The 23,858-nt window shown below is 37.4% G+C and overlaps 4 protein-coding genes across 6 annotated transcripts in view; 3 read left to right on the top strand and 1 right to left on the bottom strand.

Moving 5' to 3' along the window:
* Positions 1-443, top strand: part of LOC135076808 (CCR4-NOT transcription complex subunit 6) — a 121,187-nt gene extending 120,744 nt beyond the window's left edge. Inside the window, exon 12 of the mRNA XM_063971258.1 lies at positions 364-443. Within this exon, the coding sequence (XP_063827328.1) occupies positions 364-443 (80 nt within the window). The remainder of the gene's footprint in view (positions 1-363) is intronic.
* An 8,173-nt stretch (positions 444-8,616) lies between these two features.
* Positions 8,617-9,725, bottom strand: LOC135076468 (small ribosomal subunit protein uS3m). The gene is made up of 4 exons (XM_063970933.1): positions 9,583-9,725; positions 9,294-9,489; positions 9,092-9,192; positions 8,617-8,865 (listed from the first exon to the last, which is right to left on the bottom strand). Exons 1-4 carry the CDS (start codon positions 9,610-9,612, stop codon positions 8,677-8,679), a joined length of 516 nt encoding a protein of 171 aa, XP_063827003.1. The 5' UTR covers positions 9,613-9,725; the 3' UTR covers positions 8,617-8,676.
* A 1,622-nt stretch (positions 9,726-11,347) lies between these two features.
* LOC135076794 (uncharacterized) lies at positions 11,348-14,782 on the top strand. 2 transcript variants are annotated; one of them, XM_063971230.1, is made up of 7 exons: positions 11,348-11,466; positions 11,542-11,684; positions 11,752-12,672; positions 12,747-13,322; positions 13,405-13,971; positions 14,043-14,152; positions 14,315-14,782. In XM_063971230.1, the coding sequence occupies exons 2-7, from the start codon at positions 11,600-11,602 to the stop codon at positions 14,516-14,518; spliced, it is 2,463 nt and encodes an 820-aa protein (XP_063827300.1). In that variant the 5' UTR covers positions 11,348-11,466; positions 11,542-11,599; the 3' UTR covers positions 14,519-14,782. The 2 variants fall into 2 exon arrangements, with proteins under 2 accessions (XP_063827300.1, XP_063827301.1); XM_063971231.1 differs by lacking the exon at positions 11,348-11,466 and having other exon boundaries at positions 11,508-11,684.
* Positions 14,783-18,695: 3,913 nt separating this feature from the next.
* LOC135076793 (uncharacterized) lies at positions 18,696-23,829 on the top strand. Of its 2 annotated transcripts, XM_063971228.1 has the most exons (5): positions 18,696-18,801; positions 20,719-20,952; positions 22,017-22,222; positions 22,831-22,974; positions 23,491-23,829. In XM_063971228.1, the coding sequence occupies exons 1-5, from the start codon at positions 18,795-18,797 to the stop codon at positions 23,575-23,577; spliced, it is 678 nt and encodes a 225-aa protein (XP_063827298.1). In that variant the 5' UTR covers positions 18,696-18,794; the 3' UTR covers positions 23,578-23,829. The 2 variants fall into 2 exon arrangements, with proteins under 2 accessions (XP_063827298.1, XP_063827299.1); XM_063971229.1 differs by lacking the exon at positions 20,719-20,952.
* Positions 23,830-23,858: the final 29 nt, after the last annotated feature.

Raw genomic sequence — 23,858 nt, 5'->3', positions numbered from 1 at the left:
AAATTTAAAGCACATATCAAAAGCACCTTAATGAAAAAGGGCTACTATAAAGTTGATGATTATATAAAGGATAAAAATGTTTGGAATGTTTAACTACCTAGCTCGCATCAATACTTATGACTATAATTTGTATATTTTAAAAAACTGTAAAACCTTGAAAAGGAGGCTGACAATAGTGACTGAGTTTCTTGCGCTGCTTCTTCTCAGCACTGGCCCATTTATTGTCCCGAAGCAGTGGTAGGGTTAATATTGGGACGTGTAAAAGCGCTTTTTTTAAAGCCTATTTGCAAAAATAAATGAATTTTATGAATTTTAATTTTTTATGCTGTTATTCATTCCTGACGTCACTCTAACCATTTCCAGACCACTTCCCTCTCCTGGTCGAGCTGGAGATGTGTCCGGGCGCGAGCGGCAGCTCCAACGGTCTCATCGGGCGCAGGTAGCACTCGTCCCCGCGCGCCCGCCGCCGCCCCGCGCGCCGCGCCGCCTCGCCCCGCACGCCCGGGGGGGCCGCTGCTACCGCGCGCACGTGACGTCTGCGCCGGCGCCGCGCCACGCCGCCGAGACTGACAGGACACGACGCACCCGTCTAAAGGTCTGTGAGCACGTAGAATTGCGGCCAATGACCCCGGGTTCCCGTCCTTAGGCAGGGTACTCAACTGCCGTGTATAGTCTGGTCCGTGAGCACGTAGAATTTTGTCCAATGACCCCATGCTACCCATCCTTATCGCTCGCGCGTAATTATATTGCTGTCGCGACGGTACGACTGGCACCCGCAGTGAGTGTGCGAGCGCGATAGCAACATAATTACGCGCGAGCGATAAGGATGTGTAGCTAGGGGTCATTGGACAAAATTCTACGTGCTCACGGACCAGACTATAGCACGTAACGTAGCATGTATCGATCTCTCTTCGCACTTTGCGCGTGCTTATCTGGTCAGAATGTTAAGTTCAAGGAGCAAGTTGAGCACCTGGTGATCTATCACACCCTAGTTTAGACACCAGTCTCTCGCAAAGGTTCTGTTATTGTAACATTCACAATATTGTAGTATCCATTATTCTTTGTTACCTTTGTGAAGAGAAAATAAACATTTATTTTATTATTATTTATTATCGTAACCAACCTTCAAGCGAGTACGGCTCGTCCACGGTCATCGCGTATCTGGCTGCGAGCTCCTGGATCCTACTGCGAGCCGCCTCTGTGCTCGCAGTGATACCGCCAGTCGGCGGGTCGCTACGATCTCTTGGGCTCGTGCCTATGTACTATTAGAGGCCGGTAGATCTATTCTCATAAATAAAACACTGGATACTTAACTTTCACATTATATTGCCTTATTTTAAATACAATTCATCACTTAGCACAAAAGCGCGCGGAGTCATCTCCGCGCGTCCCTCTATTCTGACGTTTGATCCTAGTGTGACATTGACAATACGTCAATGTCACACTATGACAACAGCTCATTGGCCACAACGATACCGTTATTTAACGTTTTAGATTTTTCGCAATTAACAGTACTCACTTGATACAGTATCTGATACATTACATGCTACACGGCTAGATGAGTTACCCTGCTTTATCGCTCGCGCGTAATCATGTTGCTGTCGCGCTCGCACACTCACTGCGGGCGTCGCACAGTCGCGACAGCAATATAATTACGCGCGAGCGATAAGGATGGGTAGCTTGGGGTTATTGGACGAAATTCTACGTGCTCAGCGACCAGACTATAGTCCCGATCGTCGTTCGTTATCGATTCACTGCGGCGAATAGGGATGTCATGCGATTGGAAGTCTGATGCTACAAGTTGTTTGGGTACGTTGTTTTGGATTTTAAAGTAGTCAGATTTTTTATTTAGTACTTAAAATACTACGTGACGTAATTACAAGATGACTCAAAAGGTAATGTTTTTATTTGTGCAATAACGCTTACGTAGTGAATAACTCGAGTTTTGATTGAAAATTTTGTTTCCGATTGTATGACATCAATATTCCAGTTTTCAAAATCAGAAAACGCTGCCGAAATCATTTTACCGATTCGAATGAAAAATGTGACTCGATGGACGGGTGCTCGCGGCTTAAAGTGATACCCACTGCTCTTCGCGGGAGCGCGGACCGCGGCACCAGCGGACCCTCCGACGCCTATCATGTTACGAGTGAATGCTTGTGTGACTTGTGTCTGCTTGACGATTAGAATATTCAATTAACGAAACAATAGTGTCAGTAAAGTGAACCCACGAACGATACAAGATTAGCGGTGTACAACATGCCTAGCAATAATAGAGATGATAAAGCTAAATGATTGAACTCAAAGTGTAATAGAAGTGCCCAGTTTTCTTCGTTGTTATAGTAAATTGTGAAATATTGAATGTATATGTGTAATAGACAACACTCAAGATTAAAATACATCGATATGTTTACGCATATCAAAGTTTTTTGCCGATAATACATTTCTCATAACGGTTACTCTCAATAATGTAACGTTACCGACGTTGTATATCTGCATAACAGTTTGTTTAGTGTACCTAATCCAATGTCTATTTCTTTGTACGCTCTTTTTACTAGCTTGCGTCGTCTATTAAATTGTCCAACACCTGTTTAGGAAAATTTATATGAATCGAATAGTCAATTTTATAGGAGATGTTATCGAGTATCAACGTGATAGGTTGAAGGAAACGGAGGTCGTGACTGGTTATGTCGCAGGGGCTAAGATAGGGTTCACTTCAGGCATGCACATCGCAGTCTCTGCGTTCCTTCTAAGTTTCGAAATTACAAAAGAACCAGTCGACATTATACCTGTGCCTCTGATCAGTGCTGCTACGTAGTGAGCCTATCACTTGCGAAAGCGTGTGGGTTTCCATCAGAGGGCATGTTCTCGTCGGGTGCGAGCGAGAAGGCGAGCGAATGTTCCGAACGTCGTTGTCTCTTCACTGGATGTTAGTACGGTAGTGGTACGTGTGCTGTTTATTGTTGACTTGTTACACCCGGACTTTTGTTTTGCTCAACTGTAGTCTTTAGTGACGCGAAGTTCGCGAAGTAATGCTATGTTCGTTTACAGCAGGCGCTGTAAAGTTTGACTCGTTTTATCGCATGACACGATTGTCCAGTGAACAGAGAACGGTTTATTGGCGATCGAGTGGAACGTAGAGTAAGTTCAAGATTCAATTCGGGTTAGATAGAGTGGTTTCAACGATGATACGTGTACTTGTTAGTATAGATGTGATGTATGTCTGTGCAATCATAGTTTTCATTCACACTATTCGTAGTGTTTTAAAGTGAATCTTTTTATAAAATAAGTAATTGACGATCGATTCTACAAATTAATGTGAATAAATAAAGTATATTTGGACTTACGCTTATTGTGTCAATAAATTAATAAATTATAAATCGGAGATATAAATATTTTTTCAGTCTAGTTTGTCGGCAGATTTACGCTTAGTTTCAATGTTATACTATACAGTTGAGGAATACTTCGAAAATCTTTGATGTCCGACGGTGAATTTAAAATTTACTCAGTGGTTCCGTAGTTCTTATCGATTTATTATAGCAATAGAAGTAGCTTATTATACGTGCCTACGGATTCCGCTGGCAACTTTTATACTTCCCCGTCGGCAGCGTGTTTCGTACAGTTGTGGTTGAGAAGATATCGTTAACGTCCTAGCGTGATGAAGTGAAAGTATGTCAAACGTCCATTTACCAATTTAGTGTTAAAATTCCTCCACTGTATATTATTTAGGTGATAATTTGTCTGGGATTATGATGCAATGTGTGTTGCCGCGACCAGGCCAGCCGCCACGCTGCTATTGCCGACTGGCTCGGTCGCTCGCTGTGTGCAGGGATCAGTGAGACGATCACTGTACCTACAATTTTAATATATGACTAATGACCCTCCCATTGACCGTTCGGTTACAATTTTAATTTTCGCGTTACTTTCTTGACTCCTTAACTAATAGTTTTCAATACTGTGCCAAGTCTTTTTAACTACTCGTTACTCAAAGTTTTTCTGCCGATTTAACACGTTTTATCTTTGCACTTCGATTCAGATCTATCATCTTTTATTTTGTTATTCTTGAAATCCATGTTTTCTTCTATTCGCACCGTTTGAGCAATATTGTATTATTTCTCAATATCGATATATCCGAGGCGCAATTTATAGGTACTACTCGGGGCCGGGTATGTAAGATATAGCTGTCGAAAACATTATATTTAGATATTGGAGTTATTTTTGATACTTAATTAACTATTTAAAGTTTATAAAAGTACCAACACTGCCTAGGAAGTGACATCACTTGCGTGCAATATCCCAAGTGATATGTTAGATGTTAATATCTTTAGAGCATTGTTACATTTTAGTAAATACTCGTGCGATCGTCTGTTATTGTACACAGGAGCACAAGGTGGTGTGTAGTTTAATATTCACTTGTTTTCTTCGTTCAGTCGTCGTTGTGATGGTTGTTCTGTGTTAGGAGGCGAGCGACCGCGGGTTGTAGGCAGGATCGCGCTCACTGGTCGGCGGTAGGGTAGTGGCCATGTTCCGTGGTGTAGTAGACTCGATGACGTTCGGTTCGATTCGATTGCGCGTTCTACCGCGTATAGAACAAATGTACGGCGGGCGGACGGTTTTAGGTTAATGTCGCATCGTGTGTCCAACAAACTTCTCAGCGAGACATGATTTCACTGATTAACAATCTACCCCCTTCCAATTCTTCCTTGTTAGTGAACGTCTGCGTACGTAAGTGGAGAGTTAGTTTAGTGTAAGTCTTGATTTTTTTACAAACGGTAGGTACCCTTCGGCGGCCGTCGCGGCCGGGCATCACCTCTAGTTGTAAGTAGGATTATAATGTGACGGTCGAGACCATCCCATTCGCTAAAACCATTTCGGATTCACAAATTTATCATTAGCTAGTTAGAGTTAAAAGTCAGTATTCGCCTCCTATCGTGTCGTCCGATCAAAAATTACGATACGACGTTAGTTGCATTTTATTTTTAGTTTTAGTAAGTTTTTTATTGATGTTTCGGTGGTGCCCGACCGCGAGCCGTCTTCCCTTAGAAATAGCGGGTAGCATACTGGCGTAGTACAAATGAAAGTGTGAGTGTCGGTATTATACTAGTGCGCGCGCTCCGGCGTCGGCCAATGTCAGCGCGCCGTCGCTCCAGGGGCGCCCGGGTGGACCGTGGCGTTTCACGTTCTTATGTTTGTGTAAACTAACAATAATAGCTTTTATAGTGTGTATGTGTTGTTATGAAAATAGTAAAATGAATTATATATGAATAGTTCCCGTTTTAATAAATATATTAGGAATTTATTAAGTGTAACTTTATAAATATTATCTCACATTGTCGTTGTCACTTTTTGCTGTCATGGAAAGCGACCCGTCACGGTCCACCTTCGGTCGCGCCCGCGCGGCGCCCAGCGTTAGACTAGTCGGGCCGAGCGAGCCCTCGTTGTGAAGCGTTAGTTGTCTCATCGGAATCTAGTGATATTTACGAAAATCATATAACTATATTATTATTACAAACTATTTGGACCATTGCATAGTTGTATCTACGTTTATTTTGTCTATTTTGTCCTCTCCATTGGAATTCCTTATATCGAATAATTTTGAATATTTTTTATTCCGTGTATTATATTATTATTATGTATATCAAACGATAGGTGCTGTTGTATTTAATTTTTAATGTTACTAACGCGATTGTGATAGGGATACGTCTCTCTTGTAATCTATCAGATGAATTGTGAAAAAATTAAGCCAAATCATGAAAAAGGGTATATTGAATTATTACTTTTAGGATAAATGGAGTTAAAATGAAGTTTTATACTAATCAAATTTTACTACTGACGCTGTATAATTTTTCTAAGTACAGATAGATTTTAAAGTCATATCATGATGGTCTTGTTCTAGTAATTGTGTAAATTAATGTAGGTTTTTAAGACTGTTGCGAGCTCCGCGACTGAAGCGCGTCCACGGCGAAGCAAAGCACAAACTAGCACGCGTAGGGTTGACACTGTTTCCACGCGTGGGCGCACTTCAGCTGCGGTTTTCCAATTTGCCTTCATTGTGCTCTACGATTTATTGTTAAATTATAATTTGGTACGTCTTTTTAATAAAACATTGTCTTCGAACTCTTAAGCACATACATAGTGATTTATTGCATTTACGATATGAAAGCATAATAATGTTTAAGGCTCCTACAGCTGCCTCAGAACAACCGCAATAGCAATACTATAGAAGAGAAACAATTAAGTGGTAAGATTTGGCTTCACCGGACCTGATTACATTCTGAGTTATACTTACGCTTTAATTCAGTTGACAGACATACAAGTACACACCGGTGTTATATAGTTGACTAGAATCAGCAGTATTGAGTAACCAATAGAACACAGTACGATGCGTAAGTATCGCTTATGAATAATGAGAGCTTTATTGTAACAAGTTTATCTTATTTGTAGTAGAACATATATGATCTCTTTATTTTTAATAGAATTTTGATGGACATTTTTACTTAATAGTTATAGCTGTGTGTAGTTTTGAAATAGGATTTTATATTATCGCACATTACGTTTGTTATACGCTCGTTGACAAAGGAACTACAGACAAACATCTTTGTCTCAAATTATAAAAAGCACTGAACATTTCAACCTTAAGTGCAATTATTAACGTAAAAAAATATGTGTGTAGTTTCTTTCGTCGCGGGTTTTCACTTAACAGTTTAATTATGTCAGTTAATTCACGTGTAAAACTGATGCCATCCAAAATTGTTAAATTTCACTTTCATTCTGCATAGTTGAAACTTCTCTCGAGCACAATTTTTAAGGTCCACTTCAGTACATCCACTTGTTATTCCGCTTGCGATTTCTTTTATTATTGTACATAATGTATTATATTTCATTTCCACATGTAAATATGTGACCATCGAAAAAATAATTCGTTTCATTTCCAATGTTCGGCAGTCACGCGAGAAGTTTCACCCATGCCCGTGTGCGTTATTTCGGATAGTGATTTGATGAATTTACCACGAGAAGCCTTCATGTTGTCTGTACATTTAATTTGTAAATATGTAATTTCGATAACAATTAATGCTAAACAACGAGCGAGCCGTCGCATTCTGTCAGCCATTTGGACTTCTGCGCACACTTAACATCGATAGCAATGGAACCGCTTCGCGTAAGGTGTATCACAACAGACATTCCACAGGCCCAATCGAATTAGCTCAATGCAAAAGACTGTTTGAGACTTTAAAAAATAATAATGATATCATGATATTTTCTGAAGCACCTTAACGACTTTACAAAATGTGTTTTATGGTGATTTATTGATAAGATCCAATGTATAACTCACTAGTATGTAAGGACAAATGCTTTACGTCACTGTGATAGACAATACAAATTTACCTGAGAGACACCATAGGCATTTATGAGAAATTTAGAAAAACGTCTATTAAATGGGAATGATACAAACTCTCAGCAGGAGGGTGCGACGGTCGATTATGTTGTGATTCAAAACATCCTAAACCGCCAGGAGGCACATTTTTTTAATTAAATAAATGTTTTATCAAACATTTATTCATTTATAAGTAATTTTCCAAACAGGGATCAATGCCATTTAAATAAAATCAAGAATTTAGATTATCTTTATAAAACTTTAACTATAAGAAACAATATAGACATAGCAAAATTTCATACAACCATTTCATTACGAGGCTAAATCTTTAATGCTAGGAATTTTAAAATTAAACTGTATGCAGCTCATTTTCGTACTTCTGGCTGGTAATTATTCAGCACATTAGTGAATTAAATTATTGTATAAATAAACTTTTGTTGTTTTTTATTTCTCATGGAGGTTTTATGAGGATATTTGAGTCGCAACAAAATCGATCGTCGCACAGTTGAAATATGTTTCAAAGTACAAAGCGTATGTGCAGAAGTTCGGTGTCGGCTCGCAAGTCGAGCGCGCGTGTGTGCGTGAGGGGCGGCAGTTGTAGTGCGGCCGCGGCCCGCGTCTCGCTGTTCTGTTTGTTGACACATTATGTATAATTGAATGAATCAAATTATAAAAGAATATGAATTTTAACCTGAGTTTTATTCGTAACACAACTTTCTAATGAGGGTTTCCTTTTGCGCTCACCAGTTGGTGCCACTATCACGTGATAGGACCTTACTTGATTGACAGTGGGGCCAACCTGGTAATTGGTTGTAAATGCGGAAATCCTTCCGCTTCAGCGCTCACCAAACACTGCACATTGCCACAAGCAAGCCGCACCGAGTAGCATAGTTAGTGGTGACTGAGTTTGTTCCGGCGTTTCTTGTCAGCTGGTAGGGCCCAAAAGATAAGGAGACATGTAAAGTCCCCATAAGGGTTACCTTTTCTTTTTTATTATTTACTATATTTTGACGTTCATAAGTGTCACTTGTGTCACAGAATAATAATAAGTACTACATAGGTACTTGTGGTCTAAACTAAATTAATATTTTTGATTTTAGCAGGACCTTACTTACCAGTGGCGCCAATTGGAGAGTGCAATTAAGGAAACCCTCACTAACTTGCAATTTTCAACTCTATTTAGTAACACTAAAATTAAATCAATTTAATTCAAAGTTTCAGCCAAAATAAAAAAACAGATGAAGATTATATTTACAACAATTTATTCTAAACAAACCTAAACTACATAGGCTATTACTAAATTAGATATATTTGAACACAACATCTTGGAAGCTGTCTACAGTCTGCAGTTCCAGGGTGACAGGGCATTGCAGCCAGTTGGCCAGGAGTTCCTCGGTGTAGCCTAGAAGGAAGTACATTTTGGTGGGGGACACTGCCCTCCTCACAATGGCTGCTACTCTGATGTGGTTGAACTGACGTTTTATTATTACCTGGGGACAAAATTGATATTGCCATTTTAAATTTAAAGGAATGGCTAAAAAGAATGAAGCAAAATATAGAAGAAGTAACAGACTGCAAACACCATTGTATTTTTTGCTGGCTACAGCTCAAATCTCCAATATCCTTCTAGTGATGGTTGGGCCCGCAACAAAAATAATTTCTAAAGTAACTAAAAGTGAGTTTAAAAGTTTAAAGACATTATTTTACTCAACATACCTCACTACACATGAGTCCGTGCCATGTACCAGTCATGAATCTGCGGATGAACTCATCTTCTACAGCTGTCTCAGATCGACGAAGGCCATCCTTAAGGTTTGCTGTAACAAATAATGTAAATAAGTCTCGAGTATGTAGATTAGAAGGGAAAATTGTTTGTTCTGCTTCATTTTGATTAGTAGCAAGTTAAAATAATGCATACATGTATTCCAAGAGTTCCAGGTTTTTCTGTGAGCGATGTAATGAGGTGGGTTAGCCATTTCATAAGTCAGAGGTCGATCGCGCTTCTTCGTAATGCGGTATTTGCCAGAAACCACTCGGCATAGAGCAGCCGACGTATGGATTTGAGAAGACACTGCAGACCATGATGCTAACTGTCCTTTAGCACTTAGAAGTGGCTGGAACACAGGTAATAAACAAAAGTAATATTCGTAGAGGTTAGAGACGAGTACCTAGAATAAGTGGTATCTCAGGATACATTTTACAATTACCTGTGCAATTTTTATTACAGAACTATTCATTTTTATGTGAAGTACAATAATAAATCACTGCTAACTTGTACTCAACTTTACTAAAAATAAATATCACTTTTTAGGTTATGTTATTTTTGACATTGACAGTTGCGTTCAGAAATTACTGACGGCCGATTGAGTGGTAATGTTTTAAACGTTCGAAAATTCGAAAACAGTTTTTATTATAGTCCGATTCTGAAAATATTATTTTCAACAAGAGACTAGCTAGACCACCGGTATTCATCTAAAACCTATATTATTGAAAAATAAAAATAACACTTTATTTTACACTACACACAGAACAAGAACAAAAAAAAAACAAATACACAGGGACAGACCAGTACAATAGGCGGTCTTATCGCTATAAAGTGATATCTTCCAGACAACTTCTGTGTAATTACTCAGGAAAGATATTGGAGTAAAAGTAATCCCATCAAAAACAATACTTGTCAAAAAAACCAAGTCTCGCAACTCAGTTGTTCTACGGTAAAAAGTTGTGAGATCCATGTAATACCAAGTCCAGGCCAGGAAATCTTTAATTAACGTTTTACATAAATTATTGACTTGGCCATCGCACTAAATAATTTAATTTACACGTGTTTTCATGCGATGGCCAAGTCAATATATTTATGTAAAACGTTAATTAAAGATTTCCTGGCCTGGACTTGGTATTACATGGATCTCACAACTTTTTACCGTAGAACAACTGAGTTGCGAGACTTGGTTTTTTTGACAAGTATTGTTTTTGATGGGATCTCATTTCTTTTTGTATTTTGTAGACAGCAGTTATGTATCTAGAAAACTGGACCGAAATTGAAAAAATTTACTCGACTTGGCGGTTGCACTACCGTGCCCCCAAATATCATTTCTTTTTGTATTTTGTAGACAGCAGTTATGTATCTAGAAAACTGGACCGAAATTGAAAAATTTTACTCGACTTGGCGGTTGCACTACCGTGCCCCCAAATATTTTAGTTTTTCCTTGATTCATACACCAAACACTACTTATATTCCAAATTTGAAGCTTCTAGGTCTGCTAGAAGTGCCTTAGAGTTTTGATGATCGGTGAGTCAGTGAGTCAGTCAGTGAGTGACAAAATTAAGTAACTTTGACCCGTTATAATTCTTAAACTACTGGTTCAAATTGAATGAAATTTTAAATATACCGTGTCTTTACAATGCCTGCATAGCTAATGAAAATTCAGCCTTCTAGTTTTATCCACAACGAAGTTACAGGCGGTCGAAAATGGCCTGAATTGCTTCGAGAAAAGGATGGTACGGCCGTGCCGCTTTTTTGCTCGACTTGGTGGGGGCACTGTCGTGCCCCCAGATAGCCTCCTTATATTGTCCAGATTTAAAGTAATAAAGTCTTTATTGTGTATGAACAAAGGTTACAGTCACGTCTGCAAAAATGTTGTTAAGTTTATAGTTTTCTCACTTATTGTAGATACGTCTTAATAATCTGATATAATATTCTACCAGTTTGACTTGATAGCTTAACGTAACTTTGGTTGATAATATTATTTGTATGTATTTCTTTTCAAAATATCAAGCCGACAACATGATCATTTTATGGTTTTGTTATGAATAGGTATATACCTACATCAATGTTAGGGGAGACGAGGTGAGTTGTAACAGAGGATAATTGTGACATTGTCGACTGCCGACCTGCCGAGCTCATAACAGTGCGTGTTTTTAGTTCAAGTCTCGAGTTAAATTTATACGCGCTGTTGTGAGCTCGCTGATTGTTTATAGTTTACCAAAAATCGAAAATGTAACAACTCTCCTCGTTCTCCTCTAAGTAGCTACAAAGTTTATAGAACTCACGGTCTGTGTGTGTATACTCTACGTAGCTACATTGCAAGGTAATTAGATTCCCACCTAACAAATACAAAAAATAATTACCAAATTAATCTACCATTTTATTGTGTTTTTATTAGCCATTTGAATTCAATCGATTCTACATAGCCAACGCACAAACTTCACGTCGAGATTAATATGAAGAAAAACAAAACATACACTACGTCGTTATGCGACGTAAAAAATGTTTTATTCATTTTAATTTTAATACCGTTATGTAAAGGTAAGTTTCATATTAATAATTAAAATAATATTTATCAACATAATTAATTTATGACAACACTTTTAAGCTCAACTTATCAATAAAAAGGAAAAGAGCATGGCTGTTAATGAAATCATCCAGAAAATTTATAATTTAACATCGACATCTTTACAAACTGGTACCCCTAATGAAAAGAATGAAATTCTAAAAAGCATTGAAACCAAACTGAAAAAATCGTCAGAAGCATTAGGTTCTAAAGCTAGCAAATATGTGGCACTTATTATGAAAGGTTTACAAGTAATGTCGTCCAACAATACAACTTCTAGTCCAAAACCAAATGGCGAAGTTATTGCCAATCTAAGAAACGACCATAAAAGTGAACCGATAGAACAAGCTACAAACAGTGACCTTGTGAAGAAAATTGCTTCAAAAATATTTAAACTAGCAGAGAAACATTTCAGACGTGCCAAAACAGATGAAGATAAACAAAAAATCATAGAAAATATCAGACAAAAAGTTATGGAAACCGCAAAGCAAAAACATAACTTAATTCATACTAAACATGATGAAATTAAAACATACACCGACCTTATCACGCGTGGCATGGAGCTAATGATGGATAAAATCAATCAGAAGAAAAGGAGGATGATCATGGAGTTTGTCAATAGTAAAGTGCCTACTGATCAAGACAATGAAAAAAATATTGAGCGAGAATATAATCAATTGGATGATCCCTCTAATAATATTGATTATGGACCCTTAGAAAATGAAAAACTCGATTTAAGCAAGAATGATGGTTTTAAACCCACTGCAGTGCCGTACTTGATTAACCCGGCATTAACGACTACGTTTTCATGTGAACATATCTTCAGTCAAACTTGTATAGAAATTAAATCACTAAATGGATTTACGTGTGCTGATAATGGCATAACGCTTCCTCTAGATAAATTATGTAATGGAGTCTCTGACTGTTCTGATGGATCCGATGAACGAAATTGCGTTAATGAAGGTGGCGAATATTTTCGTTACTTAGTTTAATTTCTTAAAATGTATCTTGGCGATAACAATATATTTCAATTTCAGCTATCGACCGTGTACACCGTGCCAGCACAATCATGTCGCACATTGAGAATTATCTTTCACGGAAGTGTGTAATGGACGAGGATAATGCATTACTAATGAAACAAAACGGAGTTTTATACGAAGTTCTACAAAGAGAAGTCGGTTTCATAAAGAAATATAAAGACATGAATCACCAGGATAACGTTTCTGGAGATGTGTTTACTTTCAAAAAAACTTTAAATGAAGTCGCTATTGTTATTAAAACATTAGCTGTTGCTCTCGATACGTCTATATGTGAACGGTATTCAAATAGAAGGAGAGTCGGAATCATGGGCAATATTTATAGTCCTGATACAGCAGGTTTAGATGAATCCTCTCATAAACCTAAAATTTATCTGAAGAGCTGCAAATGTCGCGGCTCTTTTTGTGCCAACGTAACCTGTCCTGAAGTGTGCAAACGCGTCTGCTGGCATAAGCATACATTGGGTAAATGGAGTTGCCATGCAGTGGACGAGTCCACTGCCATACCATTAGATATGGTTTGCGACGGTAAACTCGACTGTTACGATGAATCTGATGAAAGTGGTTGCAACCCCGGTATGTAATGCAACTTAATTTGCTCAATAATGTTTTTAGAAAGTGTCTCCTTACTAAAGCTATCGAACATGTTGCATTCTAGGTATAGGTCCAGCCAAATTTGAAGCTAATCAGTTATTCCAAAAGGTTCTAAAATTAGTGGAAGCGAAGACTAATGCAAAAGAGTATTTGGATGTTAAAAACAAATTGCTATCATTACGAAATTCCATAAAAAAATTGCAGATGGAGACGGTTAAACCTAAACTCGATTTGATTAATGTTAAAAATGCAAGGGACATTTGTTTTGCTTCGTTATCTTCCATTTACGATCATATGGTGGAGAAAGCGTATGGAATTGAGGATTTGGAAGACACACACTTGTTTTTCCTAACTGTAAATGAAGACTTGATGTCAGCTTTGAAACTATTGCACACCGGCAATGAGAAGATTATAACACCTAGTGGGTGTTACTGTAGAAACGGGACATGTGCCCAGACTAAGTGCACAAAAGCCTGCATTCGATCGTGTTCGGTAGAGCATAAGCTTACCAGATACAAATGTAAAGGGAATGAAGGGAATGTTAACAATAACATATCCGTATCTATTGATAAACTATGCAATGGAAAGGCTGAGTGCCCTCTTGAAGATGATGAAGCTGAGTGCAGTTCTGGTGAGATAATGGTTGCAATTTAAAATTATCTATTGTGGTTTGTTTTCAAAACCGATTTTATTCGATTACAGAGGTATGTAGAAAACACCATTTAGTGCTGCTGCGACATAGCATTCGCGATGTGGGGGAAGCTCACAAAGGGACCTCTTTAGGAGAAGCACTTCGCACTTGGAAAACTAAGGTCTGTATGTAAATAAGTTGGTTATGTTCATCAAACTCTACATAGTAGGTATTACGAAGAACCTATTATGTGAATAGTTGCAACAATTAAAATTAGGAAGCGACATCTGAAATACTAAGAAATTCTGATCTGATTAACTCATTTTATTTACTTATTTATTAGATACTGTCAACGTTGAAGATAGCTGAAAACAATTATCGACCTACGAGAATTATCTTGCGGGATATCATTAATGACGTTCTTCGTGATCTGGCTCTAACCTACGCCTCTGTTGAGGAGACTCGGAGGAACCAAGGATACTTGTTCAAGGAGTTCTTCAAAGTGTCTCAACTCGTAATGGGAGCTGTAAAATCTTGTGGGCAATAATATTAATTTATCATAATCAGCCGAAATACCTATTTAATATGTTAAAACGAGGAACCAAATTCAAGAAAACTAATAGGTATAGCTTTTCATCCTGAATAGCTTGAAATCTTTAATCCTTGATACCTTGATACTTATGAGGCTACTCTACATTGTCTAAGAAACAATAGTACCAGAATCATAATCACACATTAGGTATTTTACAAACCTATTTAAATTATACAATACAAAGAAATAAATACAATATTTACAAAAACTGTTTAAAAATTTATTTCACTAGATTTTCCGTCATAATGTTAATTCCAGAGCAAATAATCATTATTTTACATAGTCATCAACTAGGAAAGGTGTGACAAAGGACAATGTTCGTTCTCCATACATTGTTCGCCTAAGAACCAACAATTTTGACATATTACTACCCGAAAGCGAAATAATACGATTCTGTGTGTAAGAACAATGATTCCTGATGGACACTTGCCATAAAATTAATGATTAAGAATATTAAATCACACCGATTTTATAATATGTCGTTTATGACAACATGGCGTCTAATGTATTGTGTGAATGTATGAACACCGATTCGCGAAAAATGTTTTGTATTGTCGTCACGCCGAGTCGCAGCCAAATAGTATAAAATAATAGAACAAGTTTTAGAAATACAACTCGGCATTCCACTTTTATAATATGCCCACATATTGCACGTAAATAAACAACATGAATCGTAGGTTGTTTCCACCCTTGTCATCTGACACATGAAATAAACTCCTATTGTATTATAGATATCGAAGCCGAATCGTATATAATAATAGAATGGGTTTTGGAGATCACTCGGGGTTCCACTTTTATAAAATACCTACATATTGCATAAAAATAACACGAATCATGAGTTTTCTTTTCACCATTTACATCTGACACGAGATAACAAACTCCTATCTCCATGACTACCGTCGTAGTCTATGCCAAAGACTACAATATTTTAAGCAAGAAGTTTCAAACCTTAGCGGCTACGGTAACCCCTGGGCCACATACATCGTGATAACATTCAGTCGACACTGGAACGAAGTCTTGCGATTATGCAAAAAAGCATCGTATTCTAGTGCGGCTATATCACGTTCAACCGGGGTTTTAATTCGACTAAAGTCCTGACTAAAGACTGGAAGAAAATACGCCGCATTGTATGAGCACTTCGTGTTCGTTAAAGCGGCTTCAGATCTAGAGCCCACATAGTTTTCTTTCCAATAATATCCGCAAGTAGCGCTGCATGATCTTTACAACAAAAACGGCAATAGTTATTAAGGTGCCAAAATTATATGATTACTTTGGCACGGTATTATACACGTTCGAAGATTTGTCATTTTCATTCATTTCATCATCATCATCATCATTTCAGCCACAGGACGTCCACTACTGAACATAGGCCTCCCCCAATGACTTCCACATCGCACGGTTGGTAGCGGCCTGCATCCAGCGCCTCCCCGCTACCTTTATCAGGTCGTCGGTCCACCTTGTGGTGGGTTGACATTGCAGAATATGACTTTTGATAGGTTCATCATAGAATTCGGCGGGGATATCCTCACGGAGGAAGTTCGTAAAAGGGCGGAACAAGATCTTATAATAATGCAAGGCCGAAGCTGTAACGCGCGTGCTCCTACGTGTAATCCGGCGAGTATGCAATAAATAGTAATGTCTGGTAAATAGTGGTAATACGTATCGTTCGTTCGTTCGTTTTAGCCGAAAAGACGTCCACTGCTGGACAAAGGCCTCCCCCAAGGATTTCCACGAAGACCGATCCTGCACCGCTCGCATACAGGCACCTCCCGCGACCTTCACCAGATCGTCGGTCCACCTAGTGGGAGGCCTGCCCACGCTACGTCTTTCGGCTCGTGGTCGCCACTCAAGAACTTTCCTGCCCCAGCGGCCATCAGCTCTACGAGCTATGTGCCCCGCCCCGTCTATGTCTATATGCGCTACGATTACAGGGTATCATTTTGCATAGTCGCAAGACTTCACTCCGCTGCTGTCAAATCAATGTCGCATAATGTTATCGCAATGTGTGTGGCCCTTGGCCAAATCACAGAAGCCTATGCGAAGAAAGAGCACTTGAATGACAATGAAAATCAGGGTTACCATTTTATAAGATCTCCTCACTATTGAGGGTAACAAAGTAACATTAATAATCTAGCCATTAATTACATTTATTACCTACCTATACGAGAAAGTAAAGCAACATGCGGTTTTATTTTAATTTGTAAAATATTTGTAACAGTTTGTTCCAAGTTTAGTTTTACAACAGTATTGCTGTTTCAGCTGTCACTGTGAAGCTTTGGGAAAATAAATAAATAGAAAAAATATTAATATAAATATTTATTTAAGTTTTTATGTTCATTATCATAATATGCCAATTTATGTTACACTGTGTGACAGTCTTTGACACTAAACAAACTCTTCAGCTTAATAATACCTACCTACAGGGCGTTTTTATAGTTACTCTTGCTGATGAAACAAGAAGGGTTGATTCTACTACTGAAATACAACTACTTTTCTTACAGGACCAATATCAAATTCTCAAAAAAATTCACATCCTCGTGATGGTGATAATTTCTATGGAGAGGTTTTTTTTTTATATTCGGTCTCTTGGGATAAGTTATTCCATTTGAGCAGTAGAATTAATCCTTTTTATTTTATCACATATAAAAATAACACAAGTGTTTAGGAAAACTTCTTCTTTGGTATGGTATCACTACGGAGTTATAATGTCGGCAACTCTGTATCACTGACTTGTAACTTTCAAACAGTATGAATAATAAGGGCACCACATTGGTTTTCTTTCTGAAAAAAGGCTTTCACTTTTAGTACCTACTAACCCTTTAGCACTATTTCATTGAAATAAAAATACAATAAACGCACAGAAGACTGAAATTGAGTCAACTGACGTGACATTTATAATTTGTTGACATTATGACAGTTTGACAAGACTAGGGATTGAAAAAGTTTTAATTGAAAAAGTAAAATGACAATTTATTAAAACGGTTCACAAGGATATAATCGATTAAAAATATTTATAAAATGTTCTGATACTTGCCTGTAGCGATTATCCAATCCTGGTTTCTACTGAAAAACTACCTCGTGGCAAGATTTTGATAAAATAATAAAATCTTTATCTTCTCTTTCACAATCTATAAAAGTTCATTTGGTCTATTATTATACATGTGCTATGAATGAGGGTTTTCGCGATTGAAAAATCCGCGAGATGGCAATACGTAGACGCGAGGTCCAAATGCTGCATGATTGGTGGATATCTGTCAATGTCATGTCAAAAATAACCAATCATGCAGCATTTGGACCTCACGTCTACGTATTGCCATCTGGCGGATTTTTCAATCGCGAAAACCCTCATTGGCATAGATTATGAGAGACTGGCAACTATACTAGGTTGATATATGTTTCTCACACTTCAACTGGCATTGGATTCAACATCGGATTCTGACACTTTTACAGTTATGATACCATGAATATCAGTTTATGGTCCTAATTATTTTTATTTTATTTACGACCTTCGACCAGTTGGACACTTTAGATAGCTTCTTGTAATAGTGTCAATATCTTTTTAGCTTTTAACGCAAATCTAGTCTTCAAAGCAGTTTAATCGATTTATTTTATTTTCAAAATCGATATTTTATTGTCTATGATGGCCGCAGGAACATCACTATACATGGACTCCCAGCAATAAAGTACGGTAATGCCTCGTACAGATTTTATCGGCAAAAATTATGGAACTTGATAGGTTTTAGACCATGCCACGCACCAAAACGTCCGGAAGTTGTAATAGTATTATAGAATAAACGTTAAAAGACTTATTTATTTAATTTTTCAATGCTTAAGTGTCCATTAGAAGGAAAGGGTGCTTAATGTATTAAAAAAAATAGAAAATAATTATGATGGGTTAATGTTTTTGGGCGGTTTTTTAGGCGGTTTCTGACAATGTCCTTTACCAAAAACTTCTTCAGCAATTGATAATGAGTTCCAATTAGCTTGAGTCATTTGGTACTAACGTAATGCTGATTATTTACTCTTGATTTCTTTCGTTAACAAATTAAAGTAGACACTTGGAGGAGGGCGCCACTTCCATATAAAATTCAACGATTACAGTCAAAATGTATTAACATTATCGTAGCTGAAAACTTCGCCGAGTGTCAAGTCACGTTTGCGAATGGCTAACATAAAAGTGTTGTGAGGTGTGTCTGTGTGTCAGTTTGTTTGCAGATCACAGCGAGACAACATGGCAGGTGAGTTGATAACGTTGATAAGAGTGCATGATAACCTGAAAGTGCTAGAAAATGTACGTGGCCACAGCGACGTGTGATGTAGTTTCGCAAGAATGTTAATTGTTTCAGTATTTGCATGATTTCAGTAACTTATTTATAATGAAAACACTGAATTTCCATCTTTCGACGTGTCTTGCTCATTAATTAACCAAATTCTTTGTTTTACGTAGCAGAATAAATGCATGCACCATACCGCTGTACTAACTAATTAATCATTGTTTAAAATAGTAGGAATCATAAAAGTTTTTAATTGATATTGTGTGTGCTTAAAACCTTTGAATGTGTTGGCTTCTTTTCTAAACTACTTTTCTACTTACTTTACTGTGACATTTCACAGTGTTTTTTTCTAGGTACTTAGTAGTTCTCAAAAGATAGGATTTTTCTCTCTACACAAGACAGATGTAGAGCATTTTCATGTAAATTATTAGACACGAGCAACTAAGTAGTTAGGTAGGTACTTACATGAATTCTGCATTAGTAATATATTGCCTTGGTCTACTCCTTTTCAATTCTCACAATAACCAAGTAGAATAAAAGAGATTTTCAATCTTGAAATCGTAAAATCATGATTTTTTTAAATTTGTTTTGGCCACTCTATTTAACGTAGTGTTTTGCCTAGAAAATCAATTTCTTACACTGAACAATATACAAATACAGAGCATTTATTTCGCATTTTAGAAACGATTAAAATTGGAAATAATATGCCGAAAACTTAATCATGTTAGATTTTTTAGATATCAAGTGATGTTTATCAATTTTCAGGATATCTATTTTAGTCTGAAATTCGATAGTGTAATCAATCGTAAGAACCATTTTTTGACAAAATGTTTTCCACTTTTTCGACTCTATCTGTACGATTACGACTATCGTCTTGTGCATATCAAATTATATGAGCGAGGTAATCATCGCAATGATAATGTTATTTCTTCAGTAGGTACCTATCTATTTTTACACTCCTAATAAGTAGATACGTTTATCCAATCGCCATGAAAAATTCGTGGAAAACAAAATCAACTAATCGCATTTTTGTAGATAGGTACGAGTATGTTTATCAGCTAAGTAACAAATACCTAAACTGTGACAAATGACAGCAGTTAATAATGATTAATCCATAAAGATTACTGTAATATATTATGAAGGTGAATAAAATGGTATAATATGTTATAAATAAGCGTGAAAAGTTCGAATACCTTTTTAATCTTGCTCAATCGCATTCTTACACTTTTATAGATGTCTACATCTATTTTATAGCGTCATGAAACCGTGGTTTCAGGTTGTGTTAATTTGATTCGATAAAGACTATTTATTACGTTTACGTTTTAAAAGAACACTATCGTATTAATTAATAACCTTGCTACAACATCTATAGACCTGAATGCTGAAGCCTTGTCACTTTACCTACTTTATAGGTATTTTGTAACTTGGTGCGTATCTCTACATTAACGTGCTAGGCAGCCTTAACTCCTAAGAGGACAATCGTCGCAATAAACAATGAGCTGTTAAACAAACATTCAAGCCAAGTATTGTCACAAGTGCAACGAACGTCATTAAGTACTTATTACAGGTAGGACTTCTATTTACAGAGACACTCAAGTCTTAATTTACCCCTGTCACCGACTTTTAACTGAGTCTGCCTGGTTAATACGCGATTTCAGACTTTTTAATTCTTCATAGTAGGTACGATAAAGGAATAATTAGTTAATTATTGTTTAACGGAAAAAAGTAGTCTAAAACCCAAGTTAACTAATAGAAAAAGAAACATCATATTTTACTGTCTTGAATCTAAATATGCTTTCTATACTCAGCCACTGTTCTCAGTTTTTAATGTTTCACCTTAGAAGCCTTCCATAATATTCTAAATCTGTATAAAATACACAGGACGTCCGTATTATGGGTTTGGGCAGCCTCCGCCGCCAGGCTACCCCGGTGGACCGCCCGGCCCGCCAGGTCACCCCCCACACATGTACCCTGCCCCTGGGGTCGTATTCTACCCCATGCACCCCGCCTACTTCTACCCCTACCCTGTCCCTCCCCCCTCTGACGTCCAAGTCGTGGAGCAACCCACCGAGGTGGTCCCAGAATTGCCAGGGGAAACTGTCGAGCTGCCATATAGTAAGTCTGGATGGTGAATAAGAGATAACACCTTCTAGAGACGCATATGTGTTCATTCAGTCATCTATTGGTTCTATAAATTATGGAATACCCATACATTATTTAAAAAATATATATTTTAGGGTATAAAACAACATTTCAGGACACCTTCTTCGTAAAGTTTCATTCTTATGAAACTCGTTTTTTCTATATTTATCTTGATTACAATTATTTTGTATTTATTTGCGATACAGCTTAGGGCAGGCCCTGATAAAATTAATCAATTTTAAAATGCCATTAGTTGACCCGGATAATACGAAAATGAATCACTTTCGGATAAAATGTTTTTATCAATTTTTGCCAAATAATTGAAATATTTTTTAAAAGTGTTGTAATTAAGTAGGTTTCATGAAGTCAATATTCTTTGTTCATCGCTTTTAGAAAGGTGTTATCTCTAACATGTAGCTTCCCTAACATCGTTTGCCAAAGTTGAGCCAAATCTCTTTAAGGTTAGCTATCCAGACTTACTTTTAGGCAATAAGATCTTAACTTAATCTTAAGTCATCAATAAGTAACTTTCAAATAACATTTTCAGGACTGTAACACCTGAATTAAATTAAACGAAGAGCTCTACAATTTCTACCGGTTTTAAAATAATATTAACTGATTAATAAATAGCTATGGAATTTATTTGTGTAAGTTATAGCAAACTAACACCCTAAAGAGTTTTGGCCAAAGCTTGTTGTGTTGTCTTATAAAAGTTAAGTTACAACTTAAAGTCTAGGCCGCATTGTAGGAGTTTTAATCAAATTCAAAAATTTCAATTACCCTTTTACTCCCCCTACATTTATTAGCTCCCATTTTCATAAGTTTATTAACTCATTTCATTGAGTATCCCTCATTATTTACCCTGCACATGTATATCGCGAGGTAGTGATGAAAGAGAAGAAAAGAAAAAAGTATTTTTTCAATAAAAACAAAGCCGTCCCAGACATTTTTTTCATAAATTTGTTCTTCCTTTATATTGCTCGTTGTTATTTACAGACAATAATACCAATTTACTAATTTAAAATCCTAATTTCCAGGTACATACAAGTGGGTCCCGGCTTGCTTGAGCCAGAACAGCATCCCTCCAGGCGCGCTGCGCGTGGGCACCGACGTCGATGGAGACGCCATCTTTGCTGGGCGTGCGCACCACGAGGGTTGGGTGATGCCAGCTAAGGTCATCCCCAGCAAGAACGCGTGCTACATCGGCCACGCTGGTGAAGAGATTCTGGTTGACCAGTTCGAGGTGAGAGGCAATGAACAAGAAATTTTATCAAACAAATTGAATAACGGGCTGAAGACTGGGTTTTGTGGTTTAATTTTAGACGAGTCGAGTTGCATTTGAAAATGTAGTTTATTTTTATCCGTACTTTTATCGATCAATTATGATGCCAGACAGGTCGGATTTAGGTACGGTCTAAGTACATACTTATTTTCCACATAAATAACAATGATTTTCTCACGTGATAAGAGCACATAATTTATTAATATAGCAATGATAGAATAAGTAATCACTTTAGGAAATTTAGGGAATTATATTTTGGGAACCAAACTCGTAGCATTCACCTTAAGGATACTTCAGTCTTTGGTTAGCAGGTCCCGCACTTCTAGCAGTGAAAAGCCATAAAAGAACTCAAAGTTAGTTTACTGTCTTTTAGCCGCATATCTTTGAAACTCGTAACATCCACCTGAAGAACACTTCAAACTTTAGCAAGCAGATCTTGTGCTTCTGGAGGGAGAGCCTAGGAAATCCCTCATCAACCAATGAATGTTATATTCAGGAGCTGGTCATATAGCGGGAGAAAGTCTCTAAGATCTCATCGATCCCTCTTTAACCCAATTGTCCATGCCCAGGTGCTGGTCCCGTCGATGTTCTCGTGGCAGTTCAGCACCAACGGCGAGGTGCCGCCCGGCGCCGTGCCCGCCGGCTCCACCGACTCCGGCGAGAAGCTCTACTACGGCAGGGTCACCCACGACGGGTGCACTACTCCCGGAAAGGTATACCACTTCAAATATACAGAATAATTTCCATTACTCTATTTAACCACCGCGAGACTGTGACTCTCTGTGATTAGATGCAGAAGAGGTATTTAAAGCATTCGAATCCTAATTAAGATAGCACCCATAACACAAGCATATTAATTGCTTACTTTGGGGCTAGATAGCACTGTGTGAAATTGTCTAAAGATATTTATTTATTTAATTATAGGCATACGAATCTGCGCCAATTATAGGATTAGTGCTTAGTGATTATGCGACTTTTGAAACGGGATGTGCGATCTAACTTCGATAGGTTACATTGTTACGATTTTGTCAGTCAATTTGTACCATGAATAGGTGATCAGTTAATTAAACAGATAATACGTTTACTAAATGATGACATTCAATTTAATTTATGATGTCATATTGCTCTCTATTTATTTGTACAGAGTTGTAGCAAGACAGTAGGTAACTTTGATTAGTGATCCAAAAAAATTGTAGAGTCTATCTTAATTCCATATTTCGTCTTTCCAGATCCACCCCAGCCACGGCGTCTGCTACTACCCCTTCGACGGCGAAGACAGAAGCTCCGCGGAATACGAGGCCCTTGTTCTTTTGTAATTTAAGTTATTTTTACCCCACAATTACTACAATGTCGTGATCAAATTACTACATACTTGACTTTAACTTCTAGAGCATAATCGCCATGGCTAGGTTAGCTATTTCGTTATTTTGCAGATATTGACATTATAAATGATTGATATTTCGCAAATGTTAAAGCTATAACCAAAAATGTATTTATTTAGATATATTTTACTAGCATAGAAAGGTTTGATTGCAGTTTGGAAGCAATAAAAGATATTTCATACTTAATTGTGTTTTATTTATATTTTTACCTACTT

Source organism: Ostrinia nubilalis, chromosome 12 (assembly GCF_963855985.1).
Source record: "Ostrinia nubilalis chromosome 12, ilOstNubi1.1, whole genome shotgun sequence".
NCBI lineage: Eukaryota > Metazoa > Arthropoda > Insecta > Lepidoptera > Crambidae > Ostrinia > Ostrinia nubilalis.
This window is presented reverse-complemented; position numbering and strand designations above follow the sequence as displayed.

Bases quoted from the DNA above. Each gene is read 5' to 3' on its own strand.
- LOC135076468 (XM_063970933.1), bottom strand. From the start codon at position 9,612: ATGAATAGTTCTGTAATAAAAATTGCACAG. The intron at 9,193-9,293 runs GTATGCATTATT...TATTTGTTACAG, and splicing joins CTGGAACTCTTGGAATACAT to CAAACCTTAAGGATGGCCTT. The intron at 8,866-9,091 runs GTATGTTGAGTA...TTTTGTCCCCAG, and splicing joins ACGGACTCATGTGTAGTGAG to GTAATAATAAAACGTCAGTT.
- LOC135076794 (XM_063971230.1), top strand. From the start codon at position 11,600: ATGAAGAAAAACAAAACATACACTACGTCGTTATGCGACGTAAAAAAT. The intron at 12,673-12,746 runs GTGGCGAATATT...TTTCAATTTCAG, and splicing joins ACGAAATTGCGTTAATGAAG to CTATCGACCGTGTACACCGT. The intron at 13,972-14,042 runs GTGAGATAATGG...ATTCGATTACAG, and splicing joins TGAAGCTGAGTGCAGTTCTG to AGGTATGTAGAAAACACCAT.
- LOC135076793 (XM_063971228.1), top strand. The intron at 20,953-22,016 runs GTAAGTCTGGAT...CCTAATTTCCAG, and splicing joins AACTGTCGAGCTGCCATATA to GTACATACAAGTGGGTCCCG. The intron at 22,975-23,490 runs GTATACCACTTC...TCGTCTTTCCAG, and splicing joins GGTGCACTACTCCCGGAAAG to ATCCACCCCAGCCACGGCGT.